Source organism: Cervus elaphus, chromosome 2 (assembly GCF_910594005.1).
Source record: "Cervus elaphus chromosome 2, mCerEla1.1, whole genome shotgun sequence".
NCBI classification, from domain to species: domain Eukaryota; kingdom Metazoa; phylum Chordata; class Mammalia; order Artiodactyla; family Cervidae; genus Cervus; species Cervus elaphus.
Genome location: NC_057816.1, coordinates 30,962,398 through 30,978,644, shown reverse-complemented (window position 1 = coordinate 30,978,644; position 16,247 = coordinate 30,962,398). Strand labels below are relative to the sequence as shown.

The 16,247-nt window shown below is 36.2% G+C and overlaps 1 protein-coding gene across 1 annotated transcript in view; it reads left to right on the top strand.

Annotated features, from left to right (window-relative positions):
* The window catches only part of LOC122706427 (glycerophosphodiester phosphodiesterase domain-containing protein 4-like), a 109,941-nt gene that overhangs the window by 33,156 nt on the left and 60,538 nt on the right, over window positions 1-16,247 (top strand). Inside the window, exon 10 of the mRNA XM_043921561.1 lies at window positions 11,022-11,162. Coding sequence (XP_043777496.1) covers window positions 11,022-11,162 — 141 coding nt within the window. The remainder of the gene's footprint in view (window positions 1-11,021; window positions 11,163-16,247) is intronic.

Here is a 16,247-nt window from a genome sequence, read left to right as displayed (position 1 = left end):
TGAAACTCAACAGGATAAAAAAAATTCCAAACAATCCAGTTAGAAAATTAATAAACAGCCACTTTACCTGAAAGGATACACAGATAGCAAATAGGCACATGAGAAGATGTTCAACTTCATTAGATACTAGGAAAATGAAAACTTCTATCACTACTCACTTATCAGAATGGCTAAGTTTAACAAATAATGATATCTCCTAATGATGATAGATAAACTGGATCACACATTACTGGCAGAAATGTAGAATGGTATAACTGCTCTGGTAAGTTTGGCACTTTCTTAAAATACCAAATATGTACTTACCGTACAACCCAGAAATCACACTACTGCAAATTTATTCTGGGGGAGGGGGGGAAACTTGATGTTCATACAAAGACCTTTATGTTAGTGTTCATAGCAGCTTTATTTATAATGAGCAATATCTGCACAACCCCACTGTTCTTCAAGAGGTTCAAGAGGTAAATGATCAGACTGTGTTATAGCCATACCATGAAATACTACTCAGCAATAAAAAGGAATGATCTACTGATACATGCAACAGTTTGGATGAGTCTCATGGGAACTGTGCTGCACGAAAAAAGCTACTCTCTAAAGGTTACTTACTATATGCTTTCTTTATTATATAATTTTCAAAATGATAAAATTAAGTGATTGGAAGTAAATCAGTGGTTGCCTGGAATGATGAAGGGGAGAGAGCATGGTGGCTGTGGCTATAAATGATAAAAATTGCTTTCACATCTTTACTGCTTTGCCTCTTGACTGTGGTGGTTGTCACCTGAATCTGTCCATATGATAAAATGAGCACATACACATACAAAGTAAATGTAAAACTAATGAAATCTGAATAACATCAGTGATTTTATCAATATCAATTTCCTTGCAACATTGTGCTATAGTCAAGACGTCACTGTTGGGGAAATCTCATGGTACTATTTCTTACAAACCCAAGTGAATCTATAGTTATCTCAAAATAGAAATTTTTAAGCAGAAAAGAATGCCATCAGCTTTAAAAAAAACCCAGACAATCTGATTATAAAGTTTATAGGAAAGATAGGGGAACTAGGATAGCTATACAAATAGTGATAAAGAAGAATAAAGTTAGAGGAATCACACTGTTATTTCAAGACATACTGTCTAGCCACAGTAATCTGAACAATGTAGTAATAGAGAAGGATCAGACATGCACATCAGCTCAACAGGATAGGGATTCCAGAAACAGATGCCAGTACATCAACCCGTGTATGTGTCTGTTTTTTTTTTTTAACCAAAGGTTGAAGATCAGTAAAGTAAAGACAGTCTTTCTAATAAATGGCATTGGCACACTTGGACTTGCATTGTGGAGGTGAGAGTAGTGGAGAACCTCATCCTTTACCTCATACCTTATACAAAAAGTAGCTCAAAATAAATAATAGATCTAAATGTAAAACTCCAAAACTTTGACAAGAAACCATAGGAAAAAAATCTTTGTGAGCTTGGATTAGGTGAAGATATGACACTACAAACACGTGCCATAAAGAAAAACTGTAAAATTAAAATTTATGAAAATAAACATTTGTCTTTACCCTGTGAAGAAACAAAATGCAGACTGGGGGAAAATATTTGCAAACCTACGTGCAACATAGGACTTGTGTGCAGAATATGAGAATTCTATCCACTGAGCAGTAAAGAAACAAGCCCTTTATAAAGTGGGCTTCTGATGCCTGCTTGGCACTTCACCCAAGAAAATACACAGATGGCAATCAAGAACATGAAATATGGATAACACCATTAGCCATTAGAGAAAAGCAAATTAAAGTCATCATAAGATATCACTATACACAAATATAATGGTTGGGGAAAATATATTAGCTAGCAAATACTGGCAAGGATGCAGACAGCTGAATGAATCTCTTATATATTGTGGAGGATTGTAAAATAGTGTCGCCACTCAAATATAGTTTGGCAGTTTCTTGTAAAGTTAAACATTCACTTACCATATTAGCCACATTTTAAAAAATTACTTATTTTTAATTGGAGGATAATTGTTTCACAATCTTGACTTCTGCCATACATCAACATGAATCAGCCATAGGTCCCCTCCCTATTGAATCACCCTCCCACCTTACCCCATCCCATCCTTCTAGGTTGTCACAGAGCACCAGGTTTGAGCTCCTTGTATCATACGGCAAATTCCCACTGGCTATAAATTTTGCATAGAGTAATATATATGTGTCTATGCTAGAGTCTCAATTTGTCTCACCTTCTCATTGCCTCACTGTGTCCACAAAGTCTGTTTTCTATTGTGGCCCTGCGAATAGGTTCATTAATTCCAGTTTTCTAGATTCCATATATATGCGTTAATATATGATATTTGGTTTTCTGACTTCACTCTATATAACAATCTCTTAGGTTCATCCCCTTCATTTAAATTGACTCAAATGTGTTCCTGGTTTTGGTTAAGTAATATTCTATTTTATATATATACCACAGCTTCTTTATCCGTTCATCTGTCGCTGGATCTAGGTTGCTTCCCAATCCTAGCTATTGAATGTTTGTACACATGTGTATGTGTATGTATGCTCAAAGTTTACAGGTTAGAGCTGGCAAATCTAGATTTGAAAGGACCTAGGTGGTAATTTAAAAATGTACAAATGGGTAAAATCCTCAGAGGACTAAAATTGTTAAGTGTTGGGGAATAGCCAGTGATTACAGGTATTATGGCCAGGCTCTGAGTGTCTGTGTGTCTGCTTAAGGGAGGGGTTGGGAAAGAGACAGAAGTACCTCCTGAGGACCTGTGATAAGTCAGCACTGCCTCTCAATTATATGGGATGCATGTGTCTTTTTCAATCATGGTTTTCTAAGATTATATGCCCAGTAGTGGGATTGCTGGCTCATATCATAGTTTTATTCCTAGTGTTTTTGAGGAAGCTCCATACTCTTCATCATAGTGACTGTATCAGTTTACATTCCTGCCAACAGTGCAAAAGGGTTCCCTTTTCTCTGCACACTCTCCAGCATTTATTGTTTGTAGACTTTTTGATGATGGCCATTCTGACCAGTGCAGGGTGATATCTCATTGTAGTTTTGATTTGCACTTCTCTAATAATAAAATTTTCCTGTGTTTATTAGCCATCTGTTGTCTTTATAATCTTTTTTGGAGAAATATCTGTTTAGGACTTCTGCCCACTTTTTGATTGGGTTGTTTGTTTTCTGGTATTGAGCTGCACGAGCTGCTTGTTTGTTTTATAGATTAATCCTTGTCAGTTTCATTTGCTATTATTTTCTCATATTCTGAGGGTTGCCTTTTCACCTTGTGTATAGTTTCCTTTGCTGTGCAAAAACTTTTAACTTTAATTGCGTCCCACTTGTTTATTTTTATTTTCGTTACTCTAGGAGGTGGGTCCTAGAGGTCCTGTGATTTATGTCAAAGTGTGTTCAGCTGATGTTTTCCTCTATAAGTCTAACATTTTATTTGAGAGCTTTTGAAAAGTAGTTAATGCCCTTTTTAGTTAATTAAATACTTTAGATGTCTTAAACTGCAGTTATAAATTTAATATATTTCTTTTTTAGGTACCCAGTAGTCTGATTTCAATCTTTTCAAAATACTTAAGTAACTCATATAAATCTAACATGTTAGATGCATAACTATATTGATTTTAATGCTTTTATATCTTTCAAATTATTTTGTAAATGTAGTAAGATTTTATTTTATAATCATAAATCTCAGTCAGTTGCTCTGTTTCACATTTTAAATTGAAGTTACAAAGGTAAACTGGGCCCAAATATAAAATTACCTGAAATACCCAAAGATTTATTTTTTTAACTAATTTATTTTTAATTGAAGGATAATTGCTTTACAGAATTTTGTAATTTTCTGTCAAACTTCAACATGAATCAGCCATATATATGCCCCCTCTCTCTTGAACTTTCTTCCCACCTCCATCCCCATCCATCCCTATAGGTTGACACAGAGCCCCTGTCTGAGTTTCCTGAGTCATGTAGCAAATTCCCATTGACTATCTGTTTTACATATCTAAATACACAGGTTTCTTTTTTTGTTTGTTTGTTTTTTTTGTTTTTTTTAATTTTTTTATTAGTTGGAGGCTAATTACTTCACAACATTTCAGTGGGTTTTGTCATACATTGACATGAATCAGCCATAGATTTACACGTATTCCCCATCCTGATCCCCCGTCCCACCTCCCTCTCCACTCGATTCCTCTGGGTCTTCCCAGTGTACCAGGCCCGAGCACTTGTCTCATGCATCCCACCTGGGCTGGTGATCTGTTTCACCATAGATAGTATACATGCTGTTCTTTTGAAACATCCCACCCTCACCTTCTCCCACAGAGTTCAAAAGTCTGTTCTGTATTTCTGTGTCTCTTTTTCTGTTTTGCATATAGGGTTATCGTTACCATCTTTCTAAATTCCATATATATGTGTTAGTATGCTGTAATGTTCTTTATCTTTCTGGCTTACTTCACTCTGTATAAGGGGCTCCAGCTTCATCCATCTCATTAGGACTGGTTCAAATGAATTCTTTTTGACGGCTGAGTAATATTCCATGGTGTATATGTACCACAGCTTCCTTATCCATTCATCTGCTGATGGGCATCTAGGTTGCTTCCATGTCCTGGCTATTATAAACAGTGCTGCGATGAACATTGGGGTGCACGTGTCTCTTTCAGATCTGGTTTCCTCAGTCTAAATACACAGGTTTCTTAAGCATAGTACTAATAACATAGGTATGACTATTTTAAGCATATGTACTTTTAATTCTACATCTTTCCACATTGAGATATACTTATTCACCAAAACAACAAATGTCATCTGTGTTGGTTTCCTAGAGGAATATATTATGGTGGCCTTTATTTTATCTCAATTTTTAAGAATTGTGGAAAAATAAAAAGCATAAAATGTTCAATTCAATTCAGTTGCCCAGTCATGTCTGACTCTTTGCAACCCCATGGACTGCAGCATGCCAGTCTTCCCTGTCCATCACCAACTCCCGGAGCTTACTTAAACTCATGTCCATCGAGTGGATGATGCCATCCAACCATCTTATCCTCTGTTGTTCCCTTCTCCTCCGGCCTTCAATCTTTCCCAGCATCAGGGTCTTTTCCAGTGAGTCACTTCTTTACATCAGGTGGCCAAAGTATTGGAATTTCAGCTTCAGCATCAGTCCTTTCAATGAATATTCAGGACTGATTTCCTTTAGGATTGACTGGTTTGATCTCCTTGCAGTCCAAGGTGCTATCAAGAGTTTTCTCCAATCCCACGGTTTGAAAGCACCAATTCTTTGGCACTCAGCTTTCTTTATGGTCCAACTCTCACATCCATACTTGACTACTCGAAAACTTTGACTAGATGGACCTTTGTTGGCAAAGTAATATCTCTGCTTTGTAATATGCTATCTAGGTTGGTCATAGCTTTTATTCCAAGGAACAAGCCTCTTTTTTTTTTTCATTTATTTTTATTAGTTGGAGGCTAATTACTTTACAATATTGTAGTGGTTTTTGTCATACATTGACATGAATCAGCCATGGATTTGCATGTATTCCCCATCCCAATCCCCCCTCCCACCTCCCTCTGTTACCCAATCCCTCTGGGTCTTCCCAGTGCACCAGCCCGAGCACTTGTCTCATGCATCCAACCTGGGCTGGTGATCTGTTTCACTATAGATAATATACATGTTTCGATGCTGTTCTCTCAAAACATCCCACCCTCGTCTTCTCCCACAGAGTCCAAAAGTCTGTTCTGTATATCTGTGTCTCTTTTTCTGTTTTGCATATAGGGTTATCATTACCATCTTTCTAAATTCCATATATATGCGTTAGTATACTGTAATGATCTTTATCTTTCTGGCTTACTTCACTCTGTATAATGGGCTCCAGTTTCATCCTTCTCATTAGAATTGATTCAAATGAATGCTTTTTAATGGCTGAGTAATATTCCATGGTGTATATGTACCACAGCTTCCTTATCCATTCATCTGCTGATGGGCATCTAGGTTGCTTCCATGTCCTGGCTATTATAAACAGTGCTGTAATGAACATTGGGGTACACGTGTCTCTTTCAGATCTGGTTTCCTCAGTGTGTATGCCCAGGAGTGGGATTGCTGGGTCATAAGGCAGGTCTATTTCCAGTTTTTTAAGAAATCTCCACACTGTTCTCCATAGCGGCTGTACTAGTTTGCATTCCCACCAACAGTGTAAGAGGGTTCCCTCTTCTCCACACCCTCTCCAGCATTTATTGCTTGTAGACTTTTGGATAGCAGCCATCCTGACTGACATGTAATGGTACCTCATTGAGGTTTTGATTTGCATTTCTCTGATAATGAGTGATGTTGAGCATCTTTTCATGTGTTTGTAGCCATCTGTATGTCTTCTTTGGAGAAATGTCTGTTTAGTTCTTTGGCCCATTTTTTGATTGGGTCATTTATTTTTCTGGAATTGAGCTTCAGGAGTTGTTTGTATATTTTTGAGATTAATCCTTTGTCTGTTTCTTCATTTGCTATTATTTTCTCCCAATCTGAGGGCTGTCTTTTCACCTTACTTATAGTTTCCTTTGTAGTGCAAAAGCTTTTAAGTTTCATTAGGTCCCATTTGTTTAGTTTTGCTTTTATTTCCAATATTCTGGGATGTGGGTCATAGAGGATCCTGCTGTGATTTATGTCGGAGAGTGTTTTGCCTATGTTCTCCTCTAGGAGGTTTATAGTTTCTGGTCTTACATTTAGATCTTTAATCCATTTTGAGTTTATTTTTGTGTATGGTGTTAGAAAGTGTTCTAGTTTCATTCTTTTACAAGTGGTTGACCAGTTTTCCCAGCACCACTTGTTAAAGAGGTTGTCTTTTTTCCATTGTATATCCTTGCCTCCTTTGTCAAAGATAAGGTGTCCATAGGTTCTTGGATTTATCTCTGGGCTTTCTATTCTGTTCCATTGATCTATATTTCTGTCTTTGTGCCAGTACCATACTGTCTTGATGACTGTGGCTTTGTAGTAGAGTCTGAAGTCATGCAGGTTGATTCCTCCAGTTCCATTCTTCTTTCTCAAGATTACTTTGGCTATTTGAGGTTTTTTGTATTTCCATACAAATTGTGAAATTCTTTGGTCTAGTTCTGTGAAAAATACCATTGGTAGCTTGATAGGGATTGCATTGAATCTATAGATTGCTTTGGGTAGAATAGCCATTTTGACAACATTGATTCTTCCAATATCCATGAACATGGTATATTTCTCCATCTGTTTGTTTCCTCTTTGATTTCTTTCATCAGTGTTTTATAGTTTTCTATGTAGGTCTTTGGAACAAGCCTCTTTTAATTTCACAGCTACAGTCACAGTCTGCAATGATTTTCGAGCCCAGGAAATAAAGTCTGTTACTGTTTCCATTGTTTCCCCATCTATTTGCCGTGAAGTGATGGGAACGCATGCCATGATCCTTGTTTTTTGGATGTTGAGCTTTAAGACAGCTTTTTCTCTCTCCTGTTTCATTTTCACCAAGAGACTCTTTAGTTCCTCTTTGCTGTTGCCATAAAAGTGGTGTCATCTGCATGGATTATTGGTATTTCTCCCAGCAATCTTGATTCCAGCTTATGCCTCATCCAGCCTGATATTTCGCATGATGTACTCTGCATAGAAGTTAAATAAGCGGAGTGACAATATACAGCTTTAATGTACTCCTTTCCAAATTTGGAACCAGTCTGTTGTTCCATGTGTGGATCTAACTGTTGCTTCTTGACATGCATACAGATTTCTCAGGAGGCAGGTAAGGTGGTCTGGTATTCCCATCTCTTTCAGAATTTTCCACAGATTGTTGTGATCCACACAGTCAAGGCTTTGGCATAGTCAATGCAGCAGAAATAGATATTTTTCTGGAACTCTCTTGCTCTGTCAATGATTCAGTGGATGTTGGCAATTTGATCTCTGGTTCCTCTGCCTTTTCTAAATCCAGCTTAAACATCTGGAAGTCAGTTTACATACTGCTGAAGCCTGGCTTGGAAAATTTTGAGCATTACTTTGTGAGCATGTGAGATGAGTGCATTTGTGTTGTAGTTTCAACATTTTTGGCATTGCCTTTCTCTGGGATTAGAATGAAAACTGACCTTTTCCAGTCCTGTGGCCACTGCTGAGTTTTCCAAATTTGCTGGCATATGGAGTGCAGCACTTTCACAGCATCATCTTTTAGGATTTGAAATAGCTCAACTGGAATTCCATCACCACCACTAGCTTTCTTCATACTGATGCTTCCTAAGACTCACTTGACTTCAGACTCCAGGATGTCTGACTCTATGTGAGTGATCACAGCATTATGGTTATCTGGGCCATGAAGACCTTTTTTTGTATAGTTCTTCTGCACATCCTTCCCACCTCTTGTTAATATTTTCTGCTTCTGTTAGGTCCACACAATTTCTGTCCTTTATTGTGCCCATCTTTGCATGAAACAGTCCCTTGGTATCTCTAATTTTATTGAAGAGATCTCTAGAGTTTCCCATTCTGTTGTTTCCTCTATTTCTTTGCACTGACCACTGGGGAATGCTTTCTTATGTCTCCTTGCTATTCTTTGGAACTCTGCATTCAAATGGGTATATCTTTCCTTTTCTCCTTTTACTTTAACTTCTCTTCTCAGCTATTTGTAAGGCCTCCTTAGACAACCATTTTGCCTTTTTGCATTTCTTTTTCTTGGGGATGGTCTTGATGACTGCTTCCTGTACAATGTCACAAACCTTTGTCCATAGTTTTTCAGACACTGTGTCTATCAGATGTAATCCCTTGAATCTGTTTGTCACTTCCACTGTGTAACTGTAAGGGATTTGATTTAGGTCCTACCTGGATGGTCTAGTGGATTCCCTACTTTCTTCAATATAAGTCTGAATTTTGCAATAAGGCATTCCTGATCTGAGCCACAGTCAGCTCCAGGTCTTGATTTTGCTGATTGTATAGAGCTTCTCCATCTTTGGCTGCAAAGAATATAATCAGTCTCATTTTGGTATTGACCATCTGGTGATGCCAAAACAAAAACAAGGCCCAGTTGTGGATGTGACTGATGATTAACTAAATTAAATTATTTATTTATTTTATACATTAATATTTTTAATAATAATTTAATAATAATGTTAATATATTTTATATATTAATATTAAATCAAATAATTAAATAAATTATTTAAATAAATAGTTATTAAATTATTTAATTTAAATCATTGAATTATTATTAAATTAGTAATAAATTAACATTTACTAAATTTTAATTAATTTAAATGTAAATTCATTAACTTTATTAAATTTAATTTAAATTAATTAAAATTTAATTAATTTAATAAATATTGATTAAATTAATAATAAATTAATATTTATTAATTAAAATAAATAAATTAAATAATTTATATAATTTAATATCCTTATTTATTACTTTTATCACCTCTTTCATTTCCAAGTTTGCCATCACTGGATACTCTCTCCTGATTATAGGTATGTTTTCCTGCTTCTTCACCTGTTGGGCAAATTTTGTTTACATGCTGCACTTTGTGATTTTACCATGCTGGTTACTAAATTTTCTTGTTCTCCTTGAAAGAATTTTAGACTTTCTGTAGTAGGCAGTTAAATTGATTTGGAGATTAGTCCAATGCTTTGGAGGCTTGCTTTTAAGCTCTTTAGTGGAAGTTCTACAGTCATTCTAGTTCTAAATTATCCCCATTTCAAAAGTGTTGCCCTCTGGAGTCTCTAGAGAATGCCTGAGTAATTAATTGACATCTGTTCATTCTCACTGGATAGACTTTGAATAATTCACACACCTAGTAGGAGGTGTCCAAATTGTCTTAGAAATTTCTGGTAATTTTTCTTTTCCTTGATCTTGGCAAGCTTCAGAGAATTTTATTCTGCAAGGGTATACTTGATATTTAGTCATAACTGAAGGAAAATCTTTATGTATTTCCATAACAATCTTCTTTTTAGCATAGCTCAATTCCCTATGGAACTCTAGTCCACAAAGTCTCTTGACTTGTCCTTCATCTGACTTTTTTTTTCTCATTTCACACAATTTCTGGGTCCCTTTTAGGGTTTTTCTTCCCAGTAGTACAGTCTAGTATTCACCTGCAAGAAAAAAGCCTGGAGAATGGTAGAGCCTACTTATTTGTTTACCTTTTCTCCAAGACCATCATACTGTGCTCCCTGTTGTCCATTGGCTGAAAAAATCATTGCCTTATTTTGTTCTGTTTTCTAGTGGTTTATGGGAAGGATGCTAAGTTTCCATCCTGTTACTCTCTCATAGCCATTACAGAGTTCACTTCTTAGGTCTTTCAATGAGAAAAGAAGAGAGATTCTTGTAGAAGCAGAGATTCTTCAAGGTAAACATCAGAAAACAAAACCAGGATCTTTTCTAATAACACCATCTGATGTGAAGTGTCTGGGGCAAGAAATACTCATGGCAGGTGCCTAGCTGGAAAATGGGCCAGAAAAACATAAGAAGATTTCCTGAGTGCCTACTTAACTATCACTCTGAGGCTCACAAGGCCTTGCCCCATCCTCACCCCATTCACTTTACATTCACATCACTTCTATACCTATCTTTTTCCTCATTCTGAAAATTTCATGCATAGAGAAGTTATTCTTTCATCATAAACATTATTTTATACACCAGAAAAGGTTGATTCCTAGGACATTAAAATATTGACATCAACTATGAATTACTGGTACCTAGTCCCCTGATGCTGGGAGGGATTGGGGGCAGAAGGAACAGGGGACGACAGAGGATGAGATGGTTGGATGGCATCACCGACTCAATGGACATGTGTTTGAGTGGACTCCGGGAGTTGGTGATGGACAGGGAGGCTTGGTGTGCTGTGATTCATGGGGTCGCAAAGAGTTCGACACGACTGAGTGACTGAACTGAACTGAACTGAACTGAGTCCTTTGATGAGAGTTGGGTTGGAGTAAGGAACCCTAGTAAGACTTGTGACCTTGCTGGACTTTCTAAGAACCCTATCTACCAAGATGATTGAATTCAATACATTGATCCTTTCTCCTATTTTCCCCTCTGTCCGCAGCTTGGATGAGGTGGCTTTTCTCATGCATGATTATGACTTGAGAAGAACAACCAATATCTTGGACGTCATGCCAAATGCCTCCCACACACACAGTAGCCTTTTTTATTGGGATTTCCTGTCAACTCTGAATGCAGGCAAATGGTTTTCAGATTCATGGGTAAGACGCATTTCCTGGGTCCAAAACCCTGCATTTACTCTCTCTTGTATGGTCATGTGCTACTCTTGGAGATAAATACAGTGTGTACAGCTGTAATTTTGATGCAAGTGTGAAGGTTTTTACTTGAGAGAGTTGGAGAACATTTCATGCAAAGGTACCATTTGAGCTAAAATAAGATCATTTTTTAAGGGGAACCAAGGGCAATGATAGTGATTTGTTTCAGAGATTGTACTATAATGGACAAGAGGGGATATGGAGTATGTGTGTGTGTGTGTATGAGTGTGTAAGAAAGAAGAAGGGAAAAGTGGTAGGGAGGAGAAGGGAGAGATAGATTGAGAGAAGAATCAGGAAAATATGTTATAACGAGACTATAGTGAAGTTGCTCAGTCATGTCTGACTCCTTGTGACCCCATGGACTGTAGCCTACCAGGCTCCTCAGTCCATGGGATTTTCCAGGCAAGAGTACTAGAGTGGGTTGCCATTTCAGCAGTGCTTAAATAACAAGTTAGAGTGTTTAGAATTATCCTAAGTATTTTAAATGGGTAAAACAAAAGGTCAAATTTGCATGTGATGAAAGTCAAGCCTGACTTTCTCAGAATTATTCTCAGAATAGTTAAAGAAAACAAAAAAAACTTACATTTTCCAGGTTATTATATGTCTAGAGGGAATCCACATGAACTAGGTTTTATCAATCAGATATACTCATTTTTTAAAAATTAATTAATTTTAATTGAAGGCTAATTACAGTATTGTGGTGGTTTTTGCATTTTGAGTCTTTGATTTTGATAGCAAATATATGAGAAGCAAGCATTCATATTACTAGCACCTATGGCAGCAGAGCTAGGATAGTTGGGGGCAGCTGTGGTAATAGCTCTCCTATCAGGTAATTGTGTAATCGGGGAAACAAATTTTCAAAACTTTTGATTATGTACTAGGAATTTTATTTATATTTAATGTTAATCTAGAGGACAAATTTAATCTTTTTTCATAATAAAAATGTGAAAAGTAAAGAATTATGTGAGGGTAGATTTATCCACTTCAAACTCATTCTATGAACTAGTGTTAATATAAGAAATAGCTGAAGATTGATTTGTAATGACTGTATTACCTCAGAATACTTATTTTCATATGAGTATATAGCCTATAAGCACTGTTACCATGTGTGAAAGTAATAGGATCAATCTGATAGTATGGGTTTCTGTGTGTAGGCTCTGTATATATCTCATCATACATGAATAGACACACAGAAACTAGAGATGCTTCATTAGAATGTATGTATATATTGGCTTAGTTAGCCATAGATGATGTATGTTCCAGATGAAAAGACTATTACTGCATCTATTTTGTAACATATGGCTGGTAAAAGTCACACTGGTAAGTGGTGTGACTGAATATGTTATTATAATAAATTTTGGTGGCTTCTTTTAGGATTAACAGTTTCCTGTCAGCATATTTAGATGGTATGCTTGCAGTGCTTTGTTTTGCTATTGCTTTGGCTACTGAGGAGTATCCTGAGACCTCAGCTTCAAATATGGTTATCTGAGTGCAAGTAATAGTTGTTCAGTCATGGCTAACTCTTTGTGACCCCATGGGCTGTAGCCTACCAGACTCCAGGTTCGACTGTGGAACTTTGCTTGCATGCTGTGTGTTCACAGGTGGTCAGAGTGATGATAGCACGTAATTTAAAGATTCGGATGTTTGGATAATTGTCCATAGCAAGATAAATTGGTTTTCTTTGTGAAATGTATTCTGGGTTGCTCTTCATTTGGATGGGTATCATTATGGATTGATACAGTGGTGAGTTGATGATTATTTGTTAGTATACGTGTTCTTCTTGAGATTTCTTGTGAAAATTAAGTAGTTAATCTGATCAGTAGTGAAATAAAAATATATACAGAAATTCTAGGTTGTCCCTGGAAACTTAGATGAGTTCCCCTTTCTCCAGTAAAACCAACCTTTGTGTGGAACATTTTTATATCCTTTTTGTGAAAGTATAAATCTCAAAATTACAGAGATATAATTCTCATACATATAGATAGTAAGCAGGGTATAAATTTTAATTAACATGTTAACGTAGGAACAAAAAGGATGACAAAACCCACTCAAAAGAAAAGTGAGAAAGCAACATACAAATACTCAGTACAACAAAGTAATGTTGAAATTACATTGCTAAGTTGACTACAAATCTAGTGTATTATTTTGGTTAATATACTCTGTGACAATAAAGTTTACTTTTAGAGTTCTCTATCAAAACTCATTTGCATCTTGACTGGACAAAAATATTTTCCTCTTTTATCAGTTTTATAGAAGTCAACATTTAGCTTTTTATTGTCTGTCCCTAATTAATAGTAAATAATTCAAAGAAAGGTACATTCCCCTAAGAATCCAATGACACTTAGATGTGCCTGTTAAGAAAAAGTGCTACCCTGATGCTGGAGGGTTCAGCAAGTCTTAATTCTGAGTTTTGAATAATTTAGGCCCTCTCTTGTGATCATAAATAAACTCTGTAGATTATTTAGAGGCTGATCTTGTGATTTTGTATTATTTGGCTCTGTTGATTTACATCAGTGCAGTTAAAAGGGTCAGTTAACACACATAAAGTTCCTTGTAAAATCAGCAAATCTAGAGCCAGATTGTGTTAAACAACTACTAAGGCTATTAAATGAGGTTCTGTCTAGAGAGTATATAGAGAAATCTAGAATTTTGCTTTTAATAGCCCCTATCATTCCAGAGATCTCTTTCTCACTACTACTTTAAAAATTAGAAGTTCACTTGAACCAGTTTTCACATGTATAGCTACAAATATGGGCAAATTTCTCTCTCCTTTTCCTGCTCATCATTGATCTTTCTTACTACCTGTAATGCTGAGACAATGTGCAACAAGGGACACCATTACAGTTTGCCGAGGAAGGCGTGTATACATTGGTTCCAAATACCAATTATATGTGTATCCTTAGTGGGGATTGGGGGCTTGTCATGTCAGATTGAATGACATGTAATCTGAAATATGATCTTCAGACATGACATTGACAACACAATTTTTCCAGTTATATCCCAGTGTAAAGGGGGGGGGGCATATTTCTATTCAATTTTATGTAGATGACTGCATTGCCCTGAAACATAGTGACTCAATAAAAAGAATTTGTACCTGAATTCAGAGAGGTGGTGAGAACAAGTTACTAAATATTGGATTGGCCAAAAACTCCTTCAGTTATTAAGTAAAAATGAAACACACATTTTAAATTTTTACCAAGATGTTTATTGAACACCATATTGACCTTTTTGTCCCACTACCTTCTGCCATTTTTCTGGCAACTTTGTAATTCTGTCTTCCAAAACTTTTTATCTTTCTGAGCAAAGAACTGTTCCTTATGCAGTCTTTCAGGGAATTGAATTTTTTTTCCCCTAAAAGAATTTTGTGAAGACTGAAATCAATGGAAATCCAAAGGCGCAGTGTCTGGTGAATATGGCAATTGAATCAGAACTTGCCAGCCAAGCTGTAACAGTTTTTGCCTGATCATCAAATAAATGTGCAGTCTTACATTACCCTGTTGGAAGATTATTTTCTGTTGACTAATTCTGGATGCCTTTCATTGAATGCTGTTTTCAGTTAGTCTACTGAGAGCAGTGCTTGTTGGAATTTATTGTTTGCTTTTCCTGAAGAAGCTCATACTGGAGGACTCCCTTCCAATCCCACTACATACACAACGTCACATTCTATAGGTGAGGACCAACCTTTGGTGTGGTTGATGGTGGTTCATTTTGCTTGTGCTTGATCTCTTCTGTTCCACATTATTGTACAGTATCCACTTTTCATCATCCATCACAATTGGTTTTAGGGAATGTTTTTGTTATGTTTAAGTAGAGAGTTGCATGAAATATTTTCAAGAAAATCTTTTTCACGTAACTTATGTAGAACCCAAGCATCAAAGCAATAAACATAATCAAGTTAGTGAAAATTATTTTGAGTGCTTGATTTGGATATTTTGAGTAAGTCGGCTATCTCTTTGTGGTGTAACTTTGTTCTTAATTAATGTCTTGATTTGATTACTATCAATTTCAACTAGTCTCCTGTCCAGTGAGAAATCTCCAGGACTAAATTTCACATACCACTTTTGACATGTTCCATCAGTCACAGCACCTTCTCCATACACTGCACATTTTTTTGGGCATGTTTCAGTTGTGCTTTTGCCTTTCTTGAAATAATAAAAGTATAATATGCTAAAAATTTTGCTTTTTTGATTCCATCTTCCATATTAAAATAACTACACAATTTCTGTATGATTCAGGAACTCAGATCTGGTGCTCTGTAACAGCATAGAGGGATGGGATGGGGTGGGAGGTGGGAGGGAAGTTCATGAGGGAGGGGACATATGTAATACCTATGGCTGATTCATGCTGATATGTGGCAGAAAACAGCACAATTTTTAAAAGTTCTGCATCCCGGCTCCTGTGTAGAAAAAAATAAATAAATAAAAATAAAATAGCTACATAAAAATTCACCAATTTTGGTAAGTTTTTTAAAAAATGCACACTGATATGACAGCAGTCACAATAGAACCTAAGAAAATTGTTTCGAATGAAGTTTAAAGACAACTAATTGCTTCTAGAGCCATCTTATGGGAAAAGACCAATGAACCTTTTGGCCACCCCAATATTTATTATGTTATGCCTTCTTGATGTTTTTACCCTTTTATCATTACATCATGACTTTTTGTACCTTGTTATTATTTTGCCTTGAGATTTATATTTTGGGGCATAAGTATGACTATACCTGCTTTCTTTTATTTACCATTCGCTTGGAATATCATCTTCAGTTCTTTCATTTTGAGTCTGTATGTATCTTTAGGATTGAAAAAAGTGTCCTGAAGATACCATGCAGTTCAGTCTTGATTTTTAATCCGCCCCACCACTCTGTGCCTTTTGATTTGGTGAGTCCATCCATTTACATCTCAGATGATTGTTGATATGTAATAATATACTACTGTGAATTTATCTTCTGTTTTTTGATTGTTTCGTATCTCTATTGCTTCTTTTTTCTTGTGTTTCTGTCTTTTTAATTGGTGGTT